At 42.8% G+C, this 17,334-nt stretch overlaps 1 protein-coding gene across 1 annotated transcript in view; it reads right to left on the reverse strand.

Moving 5' to 3' along the window:
- Positions 1–1,169: 1,169 nt before the first annotated feature.
- The window catches only part of slc51a (solute carrier family 51 member A), a 36,921-nt gene continuing 20,756 nt past the window's right edge, over positions 1,170–17,334 (reverse strand). Inside the window, exons 6-8 of the mRNA XM_063207397.1 lie at positions 15,516–15,662; positions 3,231–3,336; positions 1,170–1,523 (exon numbers count right to left, since the gene is read on the reverse strand). Coding sequence (XP_063063467.1) covers positions 1,363–1,523; positions 3,231–3,336; positions 15,516–15,662 — 414 coding nt within the window. The 3' untranslated portion in view covers positions 1,170–1,362. The remainder of the gene's footprint in view (positions 1,524–3,230; positions 3,337–15,515; positions 15,663–17,334) is intronic.

Raw genomic sequence — 17,334 nt, forward strand, 5'->3', positions numbered from 1 at the left:
TGTGTATGTACGAGTGTGTGTGTGTGCGCGTGCGCGCCCGTATGAGGGTGAAAAGGACAATGACACATTAGTAGGAGACAGAGTTAGCCTGGCTCTCACGCAGACCCTTTGTGCTTCGTGCATCTTCGTACAACTTTGTGAGCATCGCGTGAGAACCAGGTTAAGTGGGAGTAGGCCTATGGGGTAAGACAACAACACAAACACAAAGCAGTGAAAAAACAAGTTGATGAAAACCAGCTTCATAATTTAATGGCAAAATATCTTGTCTACATGTTTTACGAAGTGATGCACAATACAATATTGCTTTGTGCTGGAAGGAAAGTTACAAAAAAAATGTAATTATTGTTTCAAACACTGTATGTATAGGCTAGTCTGTCTGTGTGTGTGTGTGTGTGTGTGTGGGGGGGGGTGTTCTGTCCTGTGCTTCTCAGGTTACACACAATTTAAATACACACAGGCTACAAAACAGAGTATAGAAATTGATGGGAAACAGAGCATCATGCAAGATCCCTTTAAGTAAACAACATAAGGTAGGGCCTATGTTAAAGATAAAACCTGCAGAATTTCTATATTTGGTCAAAGATGCGGTTAGTGGAATTTGTAACTTGTGTATAATTAAAAGCAACTTTGACAGTACAGTACATTGCTTCACAGTGCACATTCAGCACTGTAATACCTGTGGGAATGGCATGAAGTCCAGAGTTTATCATAATAGGCCTATGACATTATAATACAACCATTAGTATATAATATATTTAGGCTATAAACTAATTTCCCTCAAAATGACAATATTAAGAATTCAGTTTCATCATAATACTTTCTGTTCAAATTCTTCCAATGAATCACATAGCAAAGATATTCATGTGAATCAAGTACAAAATTAAAACGAAACATGTCTTTGTGTACGTAGCTGTCTGACCTGATAACCTGCCTGATAACTGTCTGACTGTGAAAGCAGCAACACCTTTGAGAAGCACAAGCACGATAAGGAGGAGGAGCACAGGAGATATTCGTTGGCGTTGGCGATCACAGGATTCTCTCTCTCTCTCTCTCTCTCTCTCTCTCCCTCTCTCTCTCTCTCTCTCTCTCTCTCTCTCTCTCTCTCTCTCTCTCTCTCTCTCTCTCTCTCTCTCTCTCTCTCTCTCTCTCTCTCTCTCTCTCTCTCTCCCTCTCTCTCTCTCTCTCTCCTCCCCCCCTAAGGAGGGACAGGTATCCATAATGCCAGTGTCTGCGTCACCAGTTTTTGGAAGTCTGTGGGGTCTCTCACGTACACAGGAACAGAAGTTTATCTTTCAGATCAATCACACATACTCGCACACACACTCGCACACGCACACACGCACGTCTGCATATCAGTCAGCATCACGCCGCATTGTCAGAATTCTCTGGCGAGGACGAGACCATCCTCTCGCTCTCACTCCCGTCCTGGGTGAGGGGTAGTGGGTCGTACTGCCGCCGGTACAGCAACCTCGTTACCAAGGTGATGATGAACATTTCCAGGATCAACAGCTGTTGGCTCATCACTATGGAAACACAAGGATGGGGCAAAGGCATAGTAAGAGGGATAGTAGAGTAGAGTCACTTTATTTGATCCCCAAAGAATTTAACAGGATTCATCTGCATGCACAAATCATGATGTGCAATGCGCAACAGATTAGGCATACAGTAGGGGGTGCTGTAGCGCAGTGCACCAAGACACCATGCCATATGTGGGTGACCCGGGTTCCAGTCTGGAGCGGGTCCTTTCCCGGCCCTGCCCCGTCTCCCTCTTCCATTCACTTCCTGTTCTCTCTTTACTGTCTTGTCTACTTTAAAAGGCATGAACACCCCCCCAAAAAAACATTAAAAAGATACAGTATACACTTGCATTCATTCAGGCATTTAGGCAGATCAAACATCAATCATCCATCTGCATACATTTCCTGGAGAGATAGAGAGAAAAGCAGCAATACACAGTAAAGTACACAAGTAAATAAACGAGGGGCAAAGTGAGTTGTCAGGAACTGAAAAACAAATGAATAAACAAACAAATAAACAAAAGGAAAACCCACACATTGACAATTGATGTTCTAATAAAAACACTATGGGGGAAAAAAAAGATTGCAGCTGTGTAACACTTATTCAAGTCTGATGACAGTCCATATGGGACATACACAAAATACAGCTAAACTAAAATAAAGAAACAAAAAGAACAAAAATAAAGAACATTTGGAAATATTTGGTGGGCAGAGTTTCCTTTGGTTTGAGCAGTTTACTCCAAGTGTTTGGATGAGTATGATTGGACCCAGACCATCACAGCGAGGAACACAATGTTCAATGTTTTTCTTTTAGCTTTTTTGTTTGGCTTTTTTCTTTTATCATGACAGGACAGCTGAAAAGGCAGACAGGAAACGGTTGGGAGAAAGAGATCGGAAATGACAAAACCTGGGTCCCTGGCATAACAGTACGGTGCCTTAGCTGTTTGAGCCACAGCCAAGGCCAACACAATGTTCTTTTAAAGCACATCAGTGCACTGAGCAATGATGCAGTGCTGTCAGCGCATTTGAATTTCCTTGGAAAGTCTCTCTATGTCCTCTTGTTCTGTAACAATGTACGGTAACTATGAGTCATCTCTGCCCTGAGAGGCCCTAAAGGTCTTCCACCATGTGCGCTGCACTGTCATCAAGCAGGGCCGCTGACAGCTGGCCTGGCCCAGGTTACAGCCATGTGAAAGCAGGTAATGGTTATTGGTTACAGCCCCTAGAGCAGTGTGGGGTTAGGTGCCTTGCTCAAGAGTACCTCAGCCATGGAGTGTGGTAGGGAGTGGAAAGGTGGGATTTGAACGTGCAACCCTCTGATCTGAAGCCCATATCCTTAACCACTGGCTGTCCCCCAAATCTGTGTCGTCTCAACCCTGAGATGTAAAAGGACTCCCTCCGTGTACCATTTGCTCCAGAGGATGAAATCCAAACTCCCCGCACCGCCCTCCACTACTGATCATCCCTGTGAGACCATACGATATACATGTGCAGGTGCATGTACGTGTGTGTGTCTTACGCTATCTGTGTGCCTTTGAGGAGTAGGGGGAGTGCAGGCCTGCAGGGTGGTGCTGTTCATGGCCAGGATGTGTGTGTGTGTGTGTGTGTGTGTGTGTGTGTGTGTGTGTGTGTGTGTGTGTGTGTGTGTGTGTGTGTGTGTGTGTGTGTGTGTGTGTGTGTGTGTGTGTGTGTGTGTGTGTGTGTGTGACTTACGGTATCCGCGTGCCTGTGAGGAGTAGGGGGGAGCGCAGGCGATGGTGCCGTTCATGGCCAGGATGTTGATGATGGCCGACTGCAGCTGACTCAACACCAGCACCAGCTGCAGAAGGAGAGAAGGACACACACCACAAAGCATGATGGGTAAGGAGGGGAGACACAGAGCAGAGCAGAGCAGCGTGGGTAAGGAAGACAATTCTACGAAAAAGGTATGACGTCAATTTGGAATGGGAAGTGACTGAAAGTATACTATCGCATTGAGGAAAACTCTTGCATCATATAAATGGGAAATAGTTTCTACGTTGCGGATTATGCTTTGAATTCAGGCATTTGCCAGATGTGTGTGATGTGTGTTAGAGTAAAGAGAAATCATACTTCCTCAAACGAGAGAGAGAGAGACAGACAGACAGAGAGTAGTGGAGGCCCAGCCACTAATGAAGCATAAAGCATTGACAAATGCATTGGCTGAATCAGGTTGAATGGGTAGTGAATCAGGCCTGTGATGGGCTCCTCCTGTCTCAAACCCAGTCGGCCTTTCCAGTAATAAGTGACTAAGGTAGATGACGATGGCAGATAAGAAAAGAAAAGCAAAGGTTTCAGACAACCTCCTTGCTCAATGTCCACCCGCAGCCTGCGGTAAGACATGAATACTTGGCAGACAGTTTCATATATTGTATTTTATAGTTTCCTTCTGTTTCCTTCTGACGCGAACCCCCGTCACCATCATAATAGTGACTTAGCTCAGTCACCTCTTAAAGAGGACCTTGAGACCCTTGGTTTATCTTTGCAACTTAATATGCACTGCTTAAGAGGCGGTGGTGCAAGATCATGAATGAGTTAATACGTTTAACACATGTCAGCAAAACAAATAAAACTGTTAAAAGACAATTAATTGTATTTTGCTATGATGACCGAGTGATGGTAATTTCTTGGCTTTTGATCTAGTACTTTTACAGCCATTTTATAGAGGGTGGCCAATGGTTGGAATGAAGTCACACCTACTTGTGACCAACTTGTAGAACAATACGATAGATGTTGAAAAATCATTGAATGTAAGAACAGTTTCTCTAACAAAGGTCACAAAATAATAATCTGTACTTCACTTAAAGTTCATACATACAGTACTTTTGTAATGTTCTGAAACAAAAGTTCATTACATTTATATCATTTTGAGATATTTTCCTGAATAGCAGCATCTATAATAGTTTTTACTCAATTCTGGAAAGAATAAGATGAAATCCTTAACAGAGCAAAGCGATTGACTCAGTTTAAGGCCAGAGATATGCTTGTTGTTTGCCTGAAATTATGCATGCAACCACATGCGACCAAGTGCACATACATTCAGGACAACCGGAGCTCTTGTACTGAGGGTCTCATGTATGGGGCAGATAGCCTACGACGCTCTCATTAATATTTCCACCATTGTTTGACTTTACCAAGAGTTCAATGTGGAAGTTTGGGAGATCTCCCCATCCCGGATTTGTCAATATTGCGCCATACACAAGCATCTGCACGCCTTGCGTCAGGTGTTCTTCCGCACGCAAAGTTGACATGAAATAATATATGCATGGCAATGCGTTCATACATGAAACGTGCCTGCCCACGCGTATCGTGCAGCAAGCATGTCCTCGGCCTAAATAGTTTGTAAATCATTTTAACCTACTACTGTTTAAACTAATTACAGTGACTAAAACTGAAAGGCATGTTGTGTTGTGGACCTATGAGGGGGGGGCAATGACCTAAAGGACCCATTGTGGGTGGAAAATCTACCCGTCACGTTTCCATGGCAAAGGCAGTGTCAGTCAGTGTGAGAGGTCATGTGAAAAATAAACACAGTGGAGTGACCAGGCGTTCATCGATCCCCTACCATAACGTGTACACAATACGCCGAACACACACACACACACACACACACACACACACACACACACACACACACACACACACACACACACACACACACACACACACACACACACACACACACACACACACACACACACACACACACTAACACACACACACACACACACACTACATAAGTAAAATGTATTAGATGTATTATGTTCAGTATATCTAACTGTTAGTTTTTCTTTTGTTTCAGTCATGTACAAGTTTTACCCTTTCTGAAATATTTCAATGGTGCAACTTCTGTCTTCATCAGAGGGTCACAAGGATGTTGATGTGTGAGAAAAAAAATATTTTTACATTCCTTTCACTGGCCCTCTTTCAGCAAAAAATGACTACATGTCCGGAAAAAGGTTTCAGCGAAGATTTCCTCATATCATTTAACTCTGACCCTGGGACAAGATACAATGAATAAAGCTCTCTTGGAACACATTTAGTCAACTGATACTGCACGGACCTGACAGGCATCTTAATACCGAGCAACATCCTCATCGACAACCACCCTGTGACTTAGAGGGAAATGTCTTAAATTCTCTTACAGTAACTTGTGAAGTTAAGAGAGCGAGAGACAGAGCAAGAGACAGGCAGTGAAAAACAGAGTGAGAGGTTGAGATAGACAGAGACAGACCGTGAAAAACAGAGTGAATGTGAGAGATAGACAAAGCGAGAGACAGAGACCGTGAAAAATAAACAGAATGAAAGTGAGAGCTGTAGAAAAGCATTTTTAAAAATGTGAGCCATTTGTGATGCATCAGTCAGTCAGTGGGTGAAGGCTACAGCTGGCCGTTGTGAAAAACCCCAGCCTAATTTAGAAACTCATTAAAAAAAATGGTCTGGTTGTTAAACTAACACTGTGACACTTCCTGACATAATTAGGTTTTAAATTCTCTGGAATTTTTATTTGAGGAAAAGCTCTTTCGGCACAGCCTGTTACAAGAATAGCAGATCCTCTTGCTTTGTGGGCAGCCGTGGTGTTATAGTTGGACAATTGGACAGTACCTGTAGATCACAGGGTTGCCGGTTCAATCCCCACCCTTACCAATCTCTTCCTTCCTCCATGGCTGAAGTGCCCTTGAGTAAAGCACCTAACCCCACACTGCTCCAGGCACTGAAACCAATACCCTGAAATATCTCTAAATTCTATTGGATAAAAGCTTCAGGTAAGTTTATAGTGATGTATTTTGTGATCAGGGCAGAGACAGCGGCATGTTCACAACACTGGCAAATTAGACCAATAATGGAGATTCTTGAAATGTTTAATGCCAACTGATTGCAGTAAGGTAAGGGTAAGGTAAGGTAAGGGTAAGGTAAGGTAAGGAATTCAAAATTGTGTTGTTGTGGTTCTGTCTGATTTGAAATTAATGACACTTAGCTTCAGTAGGTGTATGATTGCATGTGAGATTTTAATCATGAACATGTCCCTGGGCACACATCAATGTCACACTTCTTAGCCAAGTTTCTTTGAACTTTTGCTTGGGTACAAAACAATTTGAAATTGGGAGCCTGTTAGTGTGCATAGCAAGGAATATATGCCTACCTAAACTTAATCCGACATTTTTTGTGTTGCTTTATTATTACGCACATCTGTTGAACCTCCTGGGGAAAAAGCCACATGGTCATCATACTACGTACTAATTTGCCGATATTCGAATTGCCCGATGCATAGTGGGGAATAAAGTTCCCGCTTGCATGTGGAATATGGTGGGTGGGAGAGAGCTGATTAAAAAAGAACGGATTGTGATGCTGGCCATTTGTGAATTTAAGAAGCCACACACATGCATTAAGTTTTTAACTTCTGTGCATCGGAGTTGCCCATGATAATGACAACAGGGCTCTCACAACAGTTAGATTTAGCCTACAGTTGATATGCAGGCAACATGTCTATTTTCAGCCATTCATGAAACATTTGGAAGAAATCACATCCCCTTATTGGTTCAATGTGGAGCACACGATTTAATTGCCAAATAGCCTATGGAACGATTACGTATCTCAAGGCTCTGGTGGCAACCCTACAGCAAGCAGCGATTCAACCCATTTGGGGGCCCCAGGCAAAATATAGACATAGTTTTTGCCAGCATTCACAATGTGAGGGCAGACAGTTGGGGGCCCCTACACAGGGACAACTCGGTGGGGCCCTAGGCAATTGCCAAGTCTGTCTATTGGTAAAAGTGGCTCTGCCTACAGCAGTGTCCAATACGTAGCACAGAGGTGCACCTGAAAAGTCTGAATACATTACATTGAATGCAAAAGCTGCCATGTAAGGCACCCACCAGGAGTAGGATGGTGTCAAAATGGGGACTAACTTACTCCCTTAGTGCAGAGCCTCCGTTATAACATTATTGTCTCCAAAATGGTAATGACCAAGTCTTCATCAGTTACCCAAGACTCCCTGCAATTAAGTGTTTTCAGCAAAGAGTCAATAGGCCCATCTGCAGCAAGAGGCTACGGCCAAAGATCAACCAGCACAAAGAATTACACACTTTAAAGCCTCTGTATTGACGCAATTGGACATGAGTAGGAGTGAGGTGGGTATCAGATATCAGCTGGATCTAACTGTTGTGTAATTATTCATAAACTGCATGAATGGGGAATCTGTGGTTGAGATGTTTCGGAACCCTCCATATCAGGCAGTACTTCAGCACCCTCTAGAGGCACAATGGCGCTAAGTCATAACTGATGAAAGGGAAAGGAAAGGAAAGGAAAGGAAAGGAAAGGAAAGGAAAGGAAAGGAAAGAAAGAAAATACCCTGCATGACTGTGGGATTGTTAATTAATCTGAGATATTGTTTCCGAAACAGTCATGCATGTAGGGGTATGTTTTAAAGTTTAAATGATGCATGCATCAACAAAACCAAGATATGGTTGAGCAGTAATGTTTGTGGCATTTGTGCTGGCTCTGCCTGAGTATTTCTATTTTCAGTTGATGTTGTTATTCTGCATTCGTTCTCTTTTCAGCCTACTAGCCTCAAGCTCTGGCTCTGGCTAACACAAACACAGAGCTTGTTTGTTCAGTTGAAGACCATTCCCCATAAACTGCTATTTTTCACAGCTGTTCTTTTATTTTACTTCTCCAACATGTAAATATATAATATTATTATGTAACCCGAGTCCCAGTCAAACCCTAGTCAGCCCTCCACTTTGCCATCATACAGCTACAGCCAATGAGGCTAAGGAAAGAACAGGCTACTTTTTAATCACTACTCCACAACATGTTTTTAAAATGCATTGGACTCTGCTGCCCTAATGGCTTATGGGCCTACGGTAGATGAATGTCCAGACTCTATAGGCCATGTGGTGCTTTGGGGTTTTATTGTTTGTTTTTAATGTAAGTGTAGTGAAAGACACATTTCTGTGCATTTCTGTGACATTGAGGTATTATCTTATCTTATCAATTTAAGATCAAAACACAATACAGAGAACAATCATGAACCAATCCACAGAATTCAATACGTTTCTGTGCTGAGAAGTTGCGGTACCACAGATGTCTCATTACTGGGTCTTGAAGTAATACCTTTCCTGTTTTCAGACAGAGCACAGCTGGTCTTATTCTTTTTCTGGGAAAGTCAGTATGATTTAGTTGGAGAGCGCTATGCCAGGGGTTTTAACTCTGGATAACAGATGAATGAAGGGGACGAGCTTTAAAGGCCACTATACCTACATGCTGCAGTGACAGTGATGTGACTACATTAGTGACTGAACTGCTGGGCCTTTGAGTAATGTACATTTCCATTTCTTAGATAAATGCCAGGCCCTGCACCAGGCTCTTACACGAAGTGAATGTGAAATAAAAGTCTCTTGGTTGATGAGTGTTCTGCCAAAACTCCCTCAACACGATGCAAAACAGACGACAGAAGGTGACCAGCTTTTAAAGATAAAAGAATAGTTGCAGTTCCAATGCTACACACAGTATATCACTGGAACTTGAAGTAATAACTTCCTTTTTTCCCCAGACAGAACCCAGCTGCCCCCCTTTTCATCTTCTGCTGCAAGTGAATGCGAGTACACTTTGGTTGGAGCACGCCATGCCAAACCCCCTTAACACAATGCAAAACAGATGAAGACAGGTGAGCAGCTTTTCCCTTATGAAGGCACTATATTACTGGGCCTTTAAGTAACAAATGAGATTATATTACATAACATTACGCTTTCATCCAAAGCGACTTACAGTTATTTACAGTCCCTGGAGCAATGTGGGGTTAGGTGTCTTGCTCAAGGGCACTTCAGCCATGGACGGAGGTGTAGGCAGCAGTAAGGGTGGGATTTGAACCTAACACCCTCTGATCTTAAGTCCACCTCCCTAACCATTAGGCTATGGCTTCCATTTCTTGGACTGAGAACACCCCCCCCCCCTTTCCTCTTATGCTAAGTGGATGTGAGTACATCTATGCTGTTTGATGAGTCGTAAGTCAAAGTCCCCGTACCTCAATACAAAACAGATGAGAGATAGTGAAGATTATAAACATGATAAGTTGCATAGTTATACAGCTACAGTATTATTGAGCCTTGAAGAAATCCCAGGGCAAATTCAGCTGCCCCTTTTTCCTTTCCTGCTAAGTACACAAGTCCCCTGAACTCTTAATGGGTAACAGATGAAGACCCGCTTTAAAAGAAGTTGCAGTTATAGCGACACAGACTCCGGGTTACCGGGTTTTGAGGGGTTTTAAGTCATACATTTCAATTTTTCGGAAAGAACACAGACCGGCCACATCTTATTCCTCTTAAGCGAATGTGAGTACACTTTGGTTGGAGCACGCCATGCCAGAGCCCCCCTAAACCCAATGACAAACAGATGGAGGAAGGTGGCAATCTAAGTCAAGAGAAAATGCCATGCAAATGAGTGCAGCTGTTGTTCTTGTGGTTGCATCCCTCCCTGTGACATCCCTGAGGACATGGATAACTCAGTCATGTGGTGGGAGCACACAGAGGCACAGAGGCACAGCACTTCTGAGGATAAACTGCAGTGTACAGTATGACAGTAAAAGTGCATGGCTTTTTCTGTCGCAGGATTGCAATTAGTTTGTGTCCAAACTACTGCATTCTGTATAGTGCAATATTCTTATATTAGTGCAGTATACACTAGTACACTTACATACTAGTGCAGCATTTCTGTATACTTGATGGATATTTATAGTATGATATTATGTACGTATATTTCCCTTGTCCAAAATAGCGCAATACTGAACTAATAATGTAGTAACAACTGCCGTACTGCTGCTGTAAGAATTGAAATAGTTTTGATGCTGCAGTACAATGCAGGATGCTTTTCCTAAGAGCGGTGAAGCATGTCTGCTGTCCCGTAGTGAGATGGGAGTACAACATTGTGCATGCATGGCTCATTAATGGAGAGTGTTGTGTAGCCTTCTATCCTGTATGGTGTCAGACCAGCTGAACCCACACTAATTTGCCTACAGGGAATGCCGTGGTGTGGAGGATGCAAGCCTCTCACTTCTGGACACAGTGGCCAGGAATCTGGACTCAATACACCCACACACCAGGAACCTGTTCATGGACGTCTCCTCTGCATTCAATACTGTGCATATTGACACCCTCCTCCAGTTGCTCTCCAACCTTCAGATCCACCTAGCACTTACCCAGTGGATTAAATGTTTTCTGCTGGACAGACCACAGCAGGTATTTTTCAACGGGGTCAAGTCAAATCACCTTGAACTCCGGACTTCCTCAAGGTTGTGTTTTATCCCCAATACTCTGTGTACACAAACAACATCGTGTGTCACAGGGAAGGTATGGCACTTTTTAAATACGCTGATGACATTGCCTTAGTGGCACATATGTCTGACTCTGACGCTCCAAATCTCTACCAGGAGGTAGTTGACAACCTGAGCAAAAACATTTGAAGAACTTTCCTTAGAGCTGAATGTGTCAAAGACAAAGGAACACTCTGTACCAGCCACTCTCCATCCAAGAGCAGACAGTAGAGCAAGTGGACGTTTTTAGGTACCTGGGCACGGAAATGGACACCTCCCTGTCTTTCTCACAGCACGTGGACTCGATATATAAAAAAGCATGCCTTCACCTACTCAGGAAACTCAGGACATTTCAAGTAAGCAAGGACATTATGATTCTAGTATACCGTTCCCTCATTGAATCAGTCCTCACCTTCAACATATCCTCCTGGTACAATTTAATTGCCATTAGACAAAAGAATAAACTGTCACGCATAGTGGACCAGGCTATCAAAATTACTGACTCACCTCAACCCTCCCTATCTGAGCTGTACAGTAGTGCAGTGATCCGGAAAGCTGACCAGATCATTGAGGACCCCTCTCACCCCCTCCATCACTCCTTCCAACTGCTGCCATCGGGTTGACGTGTTCCACTGGCGCACAAGAACAGATTCAAGAAATCCTTCATCCCCTAAGCTATGGCCATACTGAACAAAAGATGAGCTGTCCAGCCTCAGCATGCATGTATTGTCTTGTCTTGTTTTTGTCCCGTTTTGTCAAGTCTTGTCTAATGTCTGTGAGAATCACTGAAGCCACGCCAAAGACAATTTTCTGTTTCATGTGTAACAGACAATAAAGTTTCATCTAATCTAATCTAATCTAATCATTCGCACAAAAGATCTGTTTATGGGTCAATGACATTTTGTGGGGGGCTCAGGCTTCAGGTGGTGCAACCACAGCTAATGCCCATCAATTAACTAGTAATTGGTAAATAATGTACTGCAATGAATATGCTTCTTAGACAATCTAAAATCAAAGAAAAATTATTTGATACATACAACAGTGACATTAGCTGTAGCTGCACCACCCTGACATGTGCTACTACTAAAACGTCTTTGACCTACAACACAACTATGGGGTCATTTCACGTGAAATCAGACACTTTGGGACCCGACCGACCCGGATTTCAATCATACTTGGTGTGCCTTTTTAGTAGCAAGGTAGCACCCCAGAACTGCATTGGTTTGAATCTGACACTAATATTAAGGGAGAAACAGACTAGGAAAGGTTCACATGTGAGGGTAGGACACTATACATTCAGCCTTGAATATATCAGTCAGTGTTAGTCACAAAAAGATGCCTGTGGTGTTATTTGAAAGCTCTTTTCTGGCTCTACATATTACACAATCAGCTTGGAATACAACAACTCTCAGAATATGAATTATGATCAATTGAAAAATTAAAAATTGAATATCTAAAAAAACTATATTTTAAAATGGCCAGTTCCTTGTCCAAACGTAGCCGGCAATGTCATTAGCAACACCTCAAATGCTGGTGTTCGGTTCTTTATTCATTTCAGAGAGAATTTGACTCACAAATATGGCATCATACAGACCACTTACTAATAATATGGTAATACCATAGTAGCATCACATGACAAAACAAAAACAAAACAAAAATGGTCAGTTTTTCATGGTACCAGGTTTCAGAATCTAAGGCAGATGTCCATTTATACACACCAAAAGATGATACGTGAATGTTTGAACATTCCTTCTCTGTGTACCTGTGTCATCTTCCCTTTACCGTACTTTAAAGAGATAATCAATGGCTACACTCTCATTTTGTACTCTACCAGTGCATTTGAAGCAGCAGCTGTGTCTTTTGTAGATAATGTATAAGTACGTCCCGTTGCAGTTACAGGTTCCACTACCAGAAGCACATCCTGATGATCCATGACAAGTCTATCTGGTCTGAAGGGAAAAGTGAAGGATGGACATGGTCCATGAGGATGCAGGAAGTTCAGTTTCACCTCTCCAGTGCTCGGCATACATTCCTCAACACATGCTAGCCACCAGTTGCCATCATATACAGCTACAACATACCCTTTGATGCTTGAAAATGTAACACATTCCTTTACTGAGCTCACTCTTTCAACTCTGCCTTCTCTGAATGCTAAAAATGGCCTAACTTCCACTGTGTCCATTGACAATGGGCAGAAGCTGTGTAGTTTTTGAGTACCTGGAATAGTTCTTGCAGATTCCAACCTTTTCAACATTTCTCAGCTTCATGATGGTACATCTCTGTTGTGGCAAACTGGCAATGGATGTTCTTGAGAGAGATGCACCATCATGAAGCTGAGAACCTGTTGAAGAGGTTTGAATCTGCAAAGAAAATATTCCCAGGTACTCAAAAACTACACAGCTTCTGCCCATTGTCAATGGACATTAGGCCATTTTCTGCATTCAGAGAAGGAGTTGAAAGAGTGAGCTCAGTAAAGGAATGTGTTACATTTTCAAGCATCAAAGGGTATGTTGTAGCTGTATATCAGTGGTCCCCAAACTTTTTTCTCTGGGGGCCACATTATCGTTCCTGACTGTGATCAGGGGCCGAAATCAATCATGTGGGCTGTATACTAGGCCACTGCCCGTTATAGCCATAATTTCTAGCTCTGCAATCGCCATGACACGCTGAAGAAGGGCTCTGCCTGAAACGTTCATAGGCGAATAAATAGAGAAAAATCTGAAGAGTGCTGTCCTTTGCTTCCATCTTTCATAATTTCTAGCACAAAATAGTTCAAATGGTGCCTGTTCAAATGGTGAGATGCAGAGAGGTGGAGGGCCGGTCAAAGGGGCCTGGCGGGCCGCATCCGGCCCCCGGGCCTTAGTTTGGGGACCCCTGCTTTATATGATGGCAACTGGTGGCTGGCATGTGTTGAGGAATGTATGCTGAGCACTGGAGAGGTGAAACTGAACTTCCTGCATCCTCATGGACCATCTCCATCCTTCACTTTTCCCTTCAGACCAGATAGACTTGTCATGGATCATCAGGATGTGCTTCTGGTAGTGGAACCTAACTGCAACGGGACGTACTTATACATTATCTACAAAAGACACAGCTGCTGCTTCAAATGCACTGGTAGAGTACAAAATGAGAGTGTAGCCATTGATTATCTCTTTAAAGTACGGTAAAGGGAAGATGACACAGGTACACAGAGAAGGAATGTTCAAACATTCACATATCATCATTTGGTGTGTATAAATGGACATCTGCCTTAGTTTCTGAAACCTGGGACCATGGAAACTGACCATTTTGTTTTGTTTTTGTTTTGTCATGTGATGCTACTATGGTATTACCATATTATTAGTAAGTGGTCTGTATGATGCCATATTTGTGAGTCAAATTCTCTCTGAAATGAATAAAGAACCGAACACCAGCATTTGAGGTGTTGCTAATGACATTGCCGGCTACGTTTGGACAAGGAACTGGCCATTTTAAAATATAGTTTTTTTTAAATATTCATTTTTTAATTTTTCAATTTATCATAATTCATATTCTGAGAGTTGTTGTATTCCAAGCTGATTGTGTAATTTGTAGAGCCAGAAAAGAGCTTTCAAACAATACCACAGGCATCTTTTTGTGACTAACACTGACTGATATATTCAAGGCTGAATGTATAGTGTCCTACCCTAAAATGTGAACCTTTCCTAGTCTGTTTCTCCCTTAATATTAGTGTCAGATTCAAACCAATGCAGTTCTGGGGTGCTACCTTGCTACTAAAAAGGCACACCAAGTATGATTGAAATCCGGATCGGTCGGGTCCCAAAGCGTCTGATTTCACGTGAAATGACCCTATGGTCAACCAACAGAAGCCAATCAGCTTTAGCTCGGATGTCACACATGTTCAATGGGTCGGCCACCAGTCAAGTTATTTTATTGTATTGAATATACGTTAACTACCCTGTTTAAAGTGACTACTGGCCAGAGCTACAAATAACCAGCCCACTGATTCTGATGATAGTCAACTAAGTCTGTCTAGCCAGCAGAAACCAATATGCTTTATCTTAGTTGTTGCACAAAAAGTTCTCAGAGATGGAATTCACGGGTGTCTAATCAAATGTCTCCCAAGAATCCAGCAGGGCTATGACCAATCAGACCAATGATTCATCTTTCACAACCAATCAGACGACTGATTAATCTTTGTGGCATCTTTCATTGCCGTCCCCGAGTTTTTCAGACAAGAGGAGATTCGGTAAAGGAAAATCAGACCTGTTGGGCACATCAATTTGACCACGAAATCCCATGTGGCATCACAGGCACTATGGGCAAGCCCAGGCAGAATCGGATTACCTGCTACCATAAGTATTTATTTTGAAGAAGTGCTGATATGGTTGGGGTGTACACACCTGCATGCACACAAACATGAGCACAAACAGAAAGACAGACTGACAGACACAGACAGCGACACATACACACACGCACACACACGCACACACACGCACACACACGCACACACACGCACACACACGCACACACACGCACACACACGCACACACACGCACACACACGCACACACACGCACACACACACACACACACGCACACACACACACACACACACACGCACACACACACACACACACAAGCGAACCCACACACACACACACACACACACACACACACATACGTGCCTACCTGGTACATGGCGTATTTGGGTATGATCTTGAGGCTCCGCAGGGTGGTGCGTACGTGCATAAACATGATGGCCACCGGCCAGAGAGCGATGATGGTCAACACGCCCACGCCAGGGTTAATCCAGATGGCAGCCCCAGTGATGTTCAGCTGTAAAAATAATGAGGGAAATATCATTTATTTTATTATAATTATTACCAGAGCTGTAGATAGAGCAGAGTTGCATTATTCTTTGATCTCTGGTCACATGTATTTGCACTTGCCTCAGAGGTTCCAGCTAAACCCATATGTTTGAGTTAGCATGGCCGGTTACATATTCTACAAATTTGTGCTGCTTTTGATCTTACACAAGTTACCATTTTAGGCAAAGTACAGTATACAGTCCGTTGAAATTGTGTGCTTTGAAATGCGCAAATACGGTTGTTTTATCAATTCTTCTCAGAATCCCCAATGATACCCTATGGAAACGAATGCTACATCTGGAACATGGTGAAGGTTGTGCAAAGCTGAATGGGACCTCGAGATCTACAGCTCTGATTATTACGCAAGAGTTAATCCAGGTGGCCGTCCCTGTGATGTTGAGCTATAACAACAATAAAAGGAATTATAAACAGACTTTTTTATAGAGCATGAATACATACTGCATATTATTTTTATTATACATTATTATTAATAGTATTTCTAATTAATGGCGAAAGACAATATTGGAACATGTTTAGAGCTATGGGCAGAAGGAGGGTCCAATTTCCTATCCCATCCTTAACCTATTTGACAATGCGCATTTCCATATAATTTCCAAGTACTGTGGAAGACCACTTATGTTCACTTGTCAGCTCTTAATAAAAAAATCTAACGACAATCTACAATGATTTAAGCAATCTCCCACAAAAGAAAGAGTGTGTGTTTTTGGGCACCATGGTCTGTTTATGCGAGTGTGTGTGTGTGTGTGTGTGTGTGTGTGTGTGTGTGTGTGTGTGTGTGTGTGTGTGTGTGTGTGTGTGTGTGTGTGTGTGTGTGTGTGTGTGTGTGTGTGTGTGTGTGTGTGTGTGTGGCAACCCTGGTGTGTGTGTGTGTGTGTGTGTGTGTGTGTGTGTGTGTGTGTGTGTGTGTGTGTGTGTGTGTGTGTGTGTGTGTGTGTGTGTGTGTGTGTGTGTGTGTGTACAGTATTTATGCACATGTACTTACAGTAAATTGACTCAAAACTGACAGACTCATATATTATTCCATTTCAGATTTGAATGTACTGCCCTCAGCCTTAGATGTGTCCCTCCAATGTAGGACAGACACAAACAAGCAACAGATGTCCAGAGATTCCAGAGTACTGATTGAAAACCTCTTACTGCTAAACACATTGTAACATTAAAGCACAACCCAAAAACCCACAGAACTGAAAGAAGTGAACATAATCTCACCATCACCGGCCGCTATGCATGGGAGCTGCATTATGTAACATTTAAGGGCCCGCTACTGTGCCTGTTGACATTCTTTTCAATCTCTCAGATAGTCAGTCTTACTCAGATGGACTCACTGGCAAACCATACTACTATAAAATGAATGTTCAAACTGCTTGTGTGCATAATAGGACAATAGGGCGGTGCAGTCGTCCTGTTACTGTGCCCCTTCATTTCCTTCAATTAAGTTACTCTACTCTACTCTACTCTACTCTACTCTACTCTACTCTACTCTACTCTACTCTACTACTCGATAGTGTTGAAGTGCTCGAGATTGGCCTTGGTCTTGGTTTCGGCCTTGGTCTCGATACCCTGTGGTCTTGGTAATGTTTTTGTGTCGAACTAAGCGATCTAGACTACATCACTACTAC

Source organism: Engraulis encrasicolus, chromosome 9 (genome assembly GCF_034702125.1).
Source record: "Engraulis encrasicolus isolate BLACKSEA-1 chromosome 9, IST_EnEncr_1.0, whole genome shotgun sequence".
NCBI classification, from domain to species: domain Eukaryota; kingdom Metazoa; phylum Chordata; class Actinopteri; order Clupeiformes; family Engraulidae; genus Engraulis; species Engraulis encrasicolus.